The sequence below is a fragment of the Solanum dulcamara genome, chromosome 6, assembly GCF_947179165.1.
Source record: "Solanum dulcamara chromosome 6, daSolDulc1.2, whole genome shotgun sequence".
Classification (NCBI taxonomy): Eukaryota; Viridiplantae; Streptophyta; class Magnoliopsida; order Solanales; family Solanaceae; genus Solanum; species Solanum dulcamara.
In genome coordinates, this window is record NC_077242.1 from 14,417,725 (window position 1) to 14,428,819 (window position 11,095).

Genomic DNA, 11,095 nt, shown 5'->3' on the forward strand with positions numbered 1-11,095 from the left:
GGGATTACTGCTTATATTAGTTGGCCCAGTTTACTTTGGGTATCCTATTTTATCTATAGTAGTTAATGCTCCTTTATCCCCGATCTTTCCTACCCTGACTTTATCGCTTTATCGCTCTCATTATCTATATCTTTATATTGTCTGCTATATGTCTGGCTTTACTGACCTATGTCTTGTTTTCCTTGTTTCTCCTCCCTTGTTCTTCTCTCTTAAGCCGAGGGTCTTTCGGAAACAGCCGCCCTGCCTTTTAAGGTGGGGGTTAGGTCTGCGTACACTCTACCCTCCCCAGACCCCACATGGTGGGATTACACTAGGTTTGTTGTTGTTGTTGTTGTTGTATGCATACACGTATTTTTTCACATCAAATCATGGAAAACACTCCTTACAGTCGAATGTGGAAAATTCAAAAAGTTTCCTATATACGTATGAAAAGGCCTCCTAATAAGTCTAGGCTTACGTAATGACGGGTTGAAGTCCTTACATTTTGTTCAATCGATCAAGCAAAATTGGAGGAGAACCTATCATAAGGGCGTTAAATGCCTTAAATTTGCACCAAAATTACAAGCTTCGTATCAGTAGATCAAGCTTGTAGACACAATTCTTACTCATAGAATTGGAAGCCATTTTGTAGTTGATGATCCGAATATAATCATTAAACTATCAAGAAATATCATGCGATCAGGCTTCATGAGCTGGAAACACTTCATATCGAAAATGAGTTGGTAACTGATCATGACCGAAAGTCAAGTAATCTCTCACAAATTAGAGAATGACGTCAAAAAAACTCCAGCATGTGTCGATTTGGATAACCTTAACATAGAGACATAGTCATTTCTTATGATGTTCATATGTTTCATGTAAGATAAATTACGTGAAGGAAAAAATTTACTTCACAAATACTTCAAGTGTTGTCTTTACGGGTTCGACAAGTCGAGCACCCCAACAAGCCTCAAAGCAGGGGGCATTTGTAGACAGTGAAGTTTTATTAATAAATTCATATTAAACTTGAATTAAATTTTAAATTCATGATTCGTTGACCAAATTAAATTATTGGTTAATAAAGTCGAATTAATATTTAAGTTAAAATTATATGACTTAAATAAAGTCCAAATTACATTTGGGCCAGTCCATTAAGTGGACAAGACGAGCTCAACTCATGCTCTTCAAGTCCAAGGTCTTCTAAATTATTTGAAGATCAAAATACCCCTAAAACCCTAGCTCATGCCTATATAAAGGGTCTTCAGAAGAAAAGAAGGACACACAGAAATACATAGAGAATCCTTGCTCTTCAGTGGTAATCTGCAAGTCTTCTACATTGTTGAGCCGCAAGTATTCCATAAAATCAAGAACAAAGTAAGCCTCTTGAATTGACAATCACGAAGAGGAGAATCAGGGGATTACATCTTTTTTATTTAAGATTTCATAAAGATTGTAACCTTTGCACATATTCAAATATAAATATTATTGTTTGCTTGCTATTTTTTCTTTCTTGATCGCTATATTTCAGGAACAAAACTTTGTCGCATACAACACTATTGATCATTTCCTCACCTACCTAACCTAGTTGTGTGGGCAATCAATAGTGATTAGTCGATCTATCCGTAATAAAAGTATTTGTACAAAAAGCCTAGTTAAAGTGTCTAACATAGATAAGTTGGGAGATAATTGAGCATATCATAACATTGTTATACAACGGTCCAAATAGTATTATTAATTGCATACCAATCCATTTTTTTATAATTTACATAACTAAGTTTGTGGACTAAAGAACCCTTGAAGATGTTGCTTTCCTCATCTGTGTTGTTTAGCTCGTTTCAACAAGTTTTGGTTCTTAATATTGAGAGCAATAAGCAAAAATATAAATAAAGAAAAACATTTTTAATATAAAATTCTTCATTCTGGGAAGAGGAAAAATCTGATAGGACAAAGGCCTTCTCTTCTTATCTCTCTTTTTATTTTTTAGTGAAAAATTTATACTGTACCACTCATAATTGTGAATTGTGATTAAAGTCTACCATCCCTTCGTGAGAAAAATGACAAAAAGGGGTGCCTTATATTTGAGAATAAGTTTTAAAATGGTCCTTTAATTATGGACTGAACAATTTTGATTTTTTAAGTTCGTAAAAAGTTAACATAATTAGAGGTACAATTTTTTAATTTTTTTTTTATAGTGCCACTATTTTAAATTTATTTCTAGAGTATATAAATTTTTTTAGGTGTAATTTGTACTATTTTTAAAAATACGTAGTACAGTTTTTTGTGTTGGGCTTTTTAAGATTTGATGAGACTTTCTTGGTGTTCATAATTAAATATTTTTTTCAACTCTTTCATCAAATCCAACAAATATAAATTGTTAAATATTTGATAAAGATTAAAAGTGTAGACTTTTCGCAAACTTAATGAATCAAAACTATTCAGTGCGTACTTAAGAGACTATTTTGAACTAATACTCAAAACATATGGGACAATTAGGGTATGCTGGAGCTGACAGCATAATAAATTAAACTGAAGATTATTCTCTAGATTTACTAGTCAAGATAATAATTCAATCAAAAGACAGTACCAAATATACCCCTAGAAAGAATAGAGGTAGTCAGAGTTGTAGTAGTGCGAACTTGTAAAGAACTCAAACGTGACAATGGGATGATAATACGATATAATGACAATGCTACCGTTGTTATTGATCAAGAAGGAAATCCAAAACAAACTCGATTATTAAAGCATAAACCTTTTTTTGTATTTCATAAAAGAAGCAGAAGTATTCAAAGTTACATGCTTCCAAATAATGATAAAATGCTCTACAAGCTTTCCTATGCTAATCTCATTTCTGCATTTTCCCCCCCACCTTTAATTGGCATATATTATACGTTGCCTATTCCTTGTGCAGCTTAGTACCAGATGAATTTTCATGGTACTGCTAAAAGTAGCACAAGATGAGGAATTCCTCATAATACAAACTATTACAACTCTGAGTTATGCGGTCTGGATCCTGATCTCTGGCAGCCCCGGATTTTCTGATTGTCCAACTACAGGATGCAATGGTTGTTGCTGCTGATTATTATGGGGGCGGTGGTCGCGGTGATGTTGTTGTCCTGAGGGGTTGTCGATGTAGCTAAAATATCTTTGAACAGGCAGAGTACTGTGTGGGGTTGTCTGTGCAGGGGATGATCGAAGGCGTCTGCTTGCTCTCCACCTCAAATACTCTATGAGGAGAGAATTGGTACTAATTGCAATACCGAACCCAGTGAAGGAGGAAAGCAGCACCGACAGGAGTGCACTAACATTAAGCTGCACATTAGCTTATGTAAATCTTTATGTATCGGTTATTTTTGCAGGTGAAAACACCAATAGCCTTCCCCCGCATTCTAAACATGGAACCCCCCTCCTCTCTTCCAACATATATAAGACTAAAGGAAGCTGTGGAAAAATAAGAAATGAAAGAATGAAAGATTCTTACCACCGCATAGAATATATGGGCGAACAGGATAACAATTGCAAACTGAAATGAAGCATAAGCCCATATGTAACTCTTGCTGACTGCAAATGGCCAAAGAATGTAATTATAATTCTTATTTAAAAAGAATCATACCTCCAAGGAAAAAAGATATCGAAGGAGTGTGTAGAAAATGTGAAGGAATGAGCTAACAACAAAAATACGTCAACAACAGAAAAATCAACATTATGTAAGGAATAAGCTAAGAATAAAAACATGTTGAGTTTCTACAAGACTGAGCCATTCATTTCCCTTCTGCCATGCCAATTTCACTTTACCCATGGCTACTGATGAGGTATGTATTACAGCATGATAAGCAGTTTGTCCAAATAGGCTTTTGGTTACGAGAGAGGAATCAAACAATGAATAAATAAAGACAAGTATGTTCTTGGCTAATGGCACGGAACTATTTATCCAAACACGTTAACCATGTATACTAAAGATCAAAATTCCACTATAAGTGGCTACTTAGCAGTCATGTAAATCCTATGATATACTGAGTTAACTTCAAGTTAGGAAATGGTGAAATTGCATATACTTAATACTCCCTCCGTTTCAATTTGTTTGTCTGGTTTTGATTTGACACGAGTTTAAGAAAATAAAGAAGATTTTTGAATCTTGTAGTCTTAAATTAAAGATATGTAGAATGTACCAAAATGTCCTTTAATCTTGTGGTCTTAAACATGTCACGTGGAAAAAAGGGAAGAGACGTTCTTTTTCAAAAGGACTAAAAAGAAAAGTAAGACAAACAAATTGAGACGGTGGGAATACAATTTTTAAATTGCATATACAGTAATTTTACAGTTCATAGCTATTTTGAAATCTAAAGAGACAACATAACATGCATTCACTGGACCAACAACCTCCTTTGTCTCTCTAGCCACAATCTATTTGAGGCATTCGGTTAAATGCAAAGGGAGAATTATTGTGTTGAATGTGCATTCTTCTCCTATGTTTTTATGCGCTAACCTCATCATTGACAGAGAATAACCAGGAAGTAGAAGTTTTAGGTCGGAATCATTTCAGAAATGACATCTGATAAGAAAAGAAAAGAGGAGAAAAAACATTCATACCCATAGTAGAAGCTATCATAGAAGAAAGGAGGCCTAAAACACAAGAGAAAGGTAAAGAGATGGCAAGAGCACGAGCGCCTAAGTCAGCCACCTGTCACAATACAATACAAGAAAAGAAATTAATAAATACAATATTCTACATCAAACACAATGTGAATGCAAAGTGAAATATGATCAAAGAAATGGCTGTCGCTTTAATAGGAGTACTGTCTATCGACAATTTTAAACATCGCTCCAAGCTTTGACATAACGAGACTCACTACCCAGTCATTTTTAAGGACATACCGAATAATGATAAGTATTGCAGTAACGTGGAGCATTGATTTACCCCCCCACATGATAAAAACATAGCTACTGTTCTGTCTACGCTTTCACGAAGTTCAGGCTGTAACTGCAACATGTAGTTCTATACTCCACTTAAAAAAATGAATGACATGAATGCCGAATATGAATATCATGATGGTTATGACAGGGGAACCAAGCAGTGAATAAATAAAGCCAAAATTGCATTGAGTAACCAACGTTATATGAGTCGTGTGTCTTTTGATGTACTTCTGTGAAATGTGCACTTTTGGAGCATAGTTAATAGGGTTTATGCATTTATTGTCATCACATAAAGTCCTAAGGCATTGTTTGGTTGCTGGTTAGGAAGGAATTATTCATGTATATTAAAATTAACATGGTAAATATCATGTTTGGTCGCATTTTAGTTGCTTAGTATAAAATTAAGCACACCAAGTACATTGTTTGGCTGTCATTTTACAATCCCACATAACTAAATCATGTACTCCCTCTGTCCCATTTTATGTGGCACCCTTTCTTTTTTAGTCCGTCCCAAAAAAATGTCACCTTACTATAATTAGAAACAATTTTACTTTAAAATTCCTCTTTTACACTTGATGAAATGATTTACAACCACACAAGGATTGTTTTAGACAACAAGTTTCAAAAGTGTTCCTTTTTTTCTTAATCACCGTGCCAAGTGAAACGATGCCACATAAAATGGGATGGAGGGAGTATAAGTTGTGAGTCAATGTATGTATTGTTTTATGCAGGATAAAAGATGGAATAATTAAACCTTGCATACCTAAAAGATGGACAAAAGTTGCACAAAACCTATAAACTAAGTACAAAAACAAACATTGCAAAAAGAGTAGAAAATTACTTAGATCATCACAGCATTTTAACTCACTTAGGAAGAGATATAATAATGAAGAAACAAAAGGGAATTACCAGAAGCTGCTCCAGAAAGCAAAAATATGCAAGCATGCTGACCATGACAAGGATAGGTACGTCTTGCCAGACTCTGTTGACAGCAAAAGAAAAAAGCAATACCCAAATAAGTGTGACAAACAAATTTCCATGTGACACTCATCAACATTAAGAACAACCTGGTTAAAAGTACCACCAAATAAATGAGAACGATTGACACCAATGATCATGGCATAAATACTGTCAGGGCACCAAACAAACACTGAAGTGCAGGTCAAGTTTAGTTTGTGAATTTATATGTATAATCTTCAGAAATTAGAGGGTTTAATGCCAAGCTATAAAAGATGCCAGTACACTCTTTATGCAGCGGAAAAGAAAAAAAGAACAGAACGGAAGAGATGTCTAGACTATCCAAAGCACAATAGTCTAAATCTTTCTTCAATATGTTAAATCTCACTTGAATTGATTAGATCTCCTTCCTCAATCCTTAATCTATCCTTACTAGCGTGGGGTGACCGCCTATCAATTTGAAATTCCCTCATCATCCGAAGACGGAACCTAACATGGACCCATAGAAGGATAAGACCCATGGTCTATATCTCTCTCCGAAGTCAAGCAGCTGGTTCTTGTCTGAAGGAGGAATGATTGAGAAAAAGAAAACGTTATCACACAATTGCCTGAATTTTTTCTTTTGGTCCAACTAGTAATGACTCTATTAGGTTCAAAGAACTCTACTTGAGACTTTAGCTTCATACGGCTCTGCCCAAGCTTCTTTAGCATATGGTGCTAGCATTGCAGGAGATTCCCACCATATAAAACTATTTGCAGTGTGCACTTTTCTCTCTGTTGGCTAAAGCAAACATGTAAAAAGGTAAAACTTTTCCTTGCCTCCCCCCGCCCCATCTTCAAGCATTTTATGCACAAGGATATATCGAAACTAATTAGTTTAATCTCATCCTAAAATTTGTCCTACACTTGTTAAGAAACCTAGTTATGTTTGTCAAGATCCAAGGCATTCATGAGTTAAAGGTCTTAAAAGATTTTTAGGACTTAAGAGTTCTCATGATCATCTTGTAGAGAATCAAAAGCATCCAAATTTTAAGCTTAGCATTTGGCCATAGATTTTGGGAGTAGATTTTGAAAATTTATATACGCGATTCAAACAGCCGGTACGATTTCCGGCTCAAACAGGCGGGGGCTTTCTATTTGCTTGCTGCATTTGTTGATTCACTTACCTCGACAACGAGAATTTCACAGGCACAGGAGGTCAAATTCCTTTCAAATATCTATTTGGCCATCCAATTTGATCAAATTTGGAAAATTTGTTCTTCAAATCTTTCCAAGTTCCCAAAAATTGGCTCAGACCAGTTTATGGGGACTTCCACTCACAAAACTTCATAAAAATTCCAAGTAAAATACATGTCCAAAACAACTTCAAAAACTCAAATTTCAACTTCAAAATCTTTAGCCAAACGGGAGCTTAATAATCCTAATCAGAAACATGTTACATACTTGTGAACGGAACTAGTAATGTTCCTCAGGACATAGTTAAAGGTTCATAAGTTCAGTAATTGAAAAGGTTTTTAGGACTGAAATTTCCAAGTGACTCGTGTTTTACAGTGCATCATGTAAAGAATCAAAAGCTTCCAAATTTTTATGTCATGTCCACTATTGAATGAATTGCAAAGGCATATAAAATCTAAATGCATGAAGCTAAATTTTGCAATAGAAAGAATCTGCCTAGAATCACAAAGTATTTATCAGCTATATTTATCTGACATCTTTTTAGTCTAAGATTCACATAAAATTCAAGTGAAAGTAAAGAAAGCCACAAAACTTTATCAGCTGGACTTGCCTGTAGCGAGGCACTTCTCTCTGCTGTGTTACAGTCTGGGACCTTCTGGCAGCAGTTGGAGGATTTTGAATTTTCAATAATGTTACAGGGAGGTTTCGTACTTCCTGCTTACAAACATCACAGATCTTGTTACCTTTAATACTAAACCACTTTAAGGTGCACGCCTTGTGAGCGAGTGCAAGCTCTCCTTTGCAGCTGCATTCCATTTTAAATGTTTCACTTTCTTCACCAAGTTCAACAAAACAAATTCTGCAAACAGCTTCTTCCTCGGGAATATCTTCACCAGTATTATCTGTCACTGTAGATAGCAAAGGAGAAAAGCCATTATACTCATCTAGAGACAATCAGCTAAGATGCCACAGAAAGTACTGGAACAAGGAGAGGAGACAGCAGGGGTCATGTCCCTTTACTCTTAATTATTTACCTATATGGAGTATCAAACAGTTCTAATACGTTCAAAGATTCTATCTACTACCAGGAGCCAAAGAAAATGAACATGACCAAATAGAAATTAATAATTTCCATAATTAAGCACATTCGCCATTATTCATCCTCTTAAATGTATACTTCCCATTATACACAGCCAATGCTATTCCTTACTAATTTAAAGTTGTGATAGAACATCTATCAAAAGCTTGTTGGGTCAATGACCTGGTATTTTAGCTGAAATTAAGATCTACAGATCATACTGCCTCGACTAGACACGAGTCCAAAATGTTAGTTTGATGTACGCACTATATCAGTGGCAATGGAAAAACATCAAATCATATATTTTAGTCAATCGAATTTGAATTCTTGGAAGTTGTATAGAATAATACTCCCTCTACCAATTTACATTTTAGTCTGTTTCGAAAAGAATTCCACCTTTTATATTTAGTAACAACACTTTCTTATAGGAATGCCATGATATATTTAATACCTCAAGATTCAAGGAATAATCTTTGAGATGTTATACACACCTTTACTTTAATACTTTTGGATTATTGTCAAACAGTTTGAAATGTACCAAAAGTAGAAAGAATGTCGATATAAATAGGGATGTAAAAAATGAAGCAAAGAAAAATAGTTATAGCCATAAAAGAATGTCTAAGTATAACTTGCCACAGCCCACAAGTGGCAACTAACTTATTCACGAGTAGATATAAGATTCAGGATGCACGAAAATTTGGCATACCATTTTCTGTTTCTTGTGGTATGTCTGCTGCGGCATCAGAATCCGTGGTTGTGCGAACAACTTTGGAAATTACACGGATGAGACCGCCATTAGAATCTGTCCTCCTTAAGCTTCCGCTTTTAACATGTATAGGCACTGAAAATGAACGCTTCATATGCTGTTGAGCTTCAGGTTTCTGTCAGTAAATAAATCAATAGTACAAACAGAAAAAGTAAGAAAGAGTACACATGAAAACAGTGCATCCAAATTAGTAAATATTAGAACATATGACATACAATTAACTCTGAAAGACCATCCAAACAATTGTCCTCTGCAGGCTTTGCCACAGTTCCCATTGGTGTCTCTGGTAAAGAGCGGATTGATTTTGTTGTTGAAGAGAACAAAACTTTATTGAGAGAAAATGACCTTGAAGTTGAAGGCTTATCTGAAAGTGGCATGTCTGGGAAAATGAGAACTGTCTTTTCGCCAACGTGTGTAACATTTTTTGCCCTAGTGCTTTTCTGTGGAATCAGATTCTTCATAGATGACATGAACTTGGCGGAGTGGGGCCTAGGGGGCAACCCTGATCTGGCAGAGTTAGGACTTGGAATATCTATTCTTGTAAAGCTATATAATGCATTTTCCAAAGATCTTGTAGGTATTTGCAGAGATGAGAGATTTGGCCGTCTTGTTGACTGCTGCCGCACTAAAGTAGCTTCCTCTCTCTCTCCATTCTTTTTCCATACATGTAAATTTCAGACCACAAAAGCAAGAACTAATCAGCTTAGATCATAATGAGTTGACAAACATTGTGTTAGTTATCTAATGACAATTCATTTGTAAGCAAAAAGTTGTAACTTTGTCTAGAACCTTTACTTGTGAGGAACAATGGAAATTCCAAACACGGCATGCAGATCAAATATGCTAAAACTGAATAATGAGTCTAACACAAATCCTAATAGAGGTTAGAAAAATGAGACTCTTTTCTTTTTCTTTCTACTTCTTCATAAAAAGAACAACCAACAACACCAACTATGCCTCAATCCCAAAGGGGTCGGCTATATGAATCCTCACTAACAAACAAATTCAAAAAGAACCCATTGAAGCTTCAAACTAACTAAAGTAATTGCATAAATATCTCAAACCAACTAATTCATTCAAACTCACTTATCAAAAAAGAATAAAATAAGAAAAAACAAATCTTTCACATTCCATCTTCCACAACTTCAAGAGTTTCCTTCACCAATCACCAAATAACATTAAATTCAAGAAAACCCCACAAAAGGAAAAGAATAAAATCATTTCTTTAGCAAAATGAGACTCTTTCTTTTTCTTTCTACTACATAAAAAGAAGAAAAAGAACAACACCACCAACTATGCCTCAATCCCAAACAAGTTAGGATGGGCTATATGAATCCTCTCAAAAAGAACCCATTGAAGCTCCAAACTAAGTAAAGGTTTTCCATAAACATCTCAAACCAACTAATTCATTCAAACTCACTTATCAAAAAGGGTATAAAAAAGGATAAAAATCAAATCTTTCACATTCCATCTTCCACCACTTCAAGAAATTTCACATCTTTCCTTCACCAATCACCAAAGAACAAATTCAAGAAAACCCAACATAAGAAAAAGAATAAAAATCATTTCTTTAGCAACTTTCTGTACACAAACACACTAACCACCCAAAAAAAAAAAGAAGAGGGAGACTTACTGTATTAGCATGAGCAGAAGAATCAAATTCAGGCTGTGTTTGATGCATTTCTTGAACAGAATCCTCCATTTCCAGTACTAGGAGAAGAACCCCACCACCCCAGATCATAAAATCATTGGGATTTGCTGATTTCTAAAATTAAATTCCATTTACTGCCTTCTTATCAAAAGACAAGTAAAACAATTTTCGAATTTCTGAGATAAATAAACTAGTGGATTTTTGATTAATATCTTTAAGACAGCAATGATGAAAACAAGAAAAGAAAATGAATAAAAAAAACAATCCTTTTTGGTTTTTAATATACTAAATATGTATCGGTTCATCACCAAAAAACCATCCAAAGCATTTTCTTTTTTTACCTTTTCAACAACTAAAAATAAATTGTTTTTTTTTGTTGCGATTGTATTATTACCCGCCAACGTTATTTGGTTTTGCCAGCTGAGTTCAAGATTCCTTCTTAGTATTATTTGTTGAATTTTTGTTTTAAAATTCTAATATTTGTCATGTTATTATATTTTCTCTTTTGTTACTTTATTAGTATCTACTTTTTTGTTTGACTGTTTTTGACTAGAATTAGCTGCCACCCACTTTTGCA

The 11,095-nt window shown here is 34.7% G+C and overlaps 1 protein-coding gene across 1 annotated transcript; it reads right to left on the minus strand.

Annotated features, from left to right (window-relative positions):
* Positions 1 to 2,657: 2,657 nt before the first annotated feature.
* Positions 2,658 to 10,798, minus strand: LOC129892245 (uncharacterized). The gene is made up of 8 exons (XM_055967807.1): positions 10,501 to 10,798; positions 9,083 to 9,520; positions 8,808 to 8,982; positions 7,634 to 7,931; positions 5,800 to 5,872; positions 4,567 to 4,657; positions 3,458 to 3,537; positions 2,658 to 3,288 (listed from the first exon to the last, which is right to left on the minus strand). Exons 1-8 carry the CDS (start codon positions 10,606 to 10,608, stop codon positions 2,974 to 2,976), a joined length of 1,578 nt encoding a protein of 525 aa, XP_055823782.1. The 5' UTR covers positions 10,609 to 10,798; the 3' UTR covers positions 2,658 to 2,973.
* Between the last annotated feature and the right edge of the window lie 297 nt (positions 10,799 to 11,095).

What these genes read in the sequence shown, in the direction of transcription:
- LOC129892245 (XM_055967807.1), bottom strand. Translation starts at nt 10,608, where the DNA reads ATGATCTGGGGTGGTGGGGTTCTTCTCCTAGTACTGGAAATGGAGGAT. An exon ending in CTTCTGCTCATGCTAATACA is followed by an intron (nt 9,521 to 10,500) that starts GTAAGTCTCCCT and finishes GTATGGAAAAAG; the next exon opens with AATGGAGAGAGAGAGGAAGC. An exon ending in GCTTTCTGGAGCAGCTTCTG is followed by an intron (nt 4,658 to 5,799) that starts GTAATTCCCTTT and finishes GTATTGTGACAG; the next exon opens with GTGGCTGACTTAGGCGCTCG.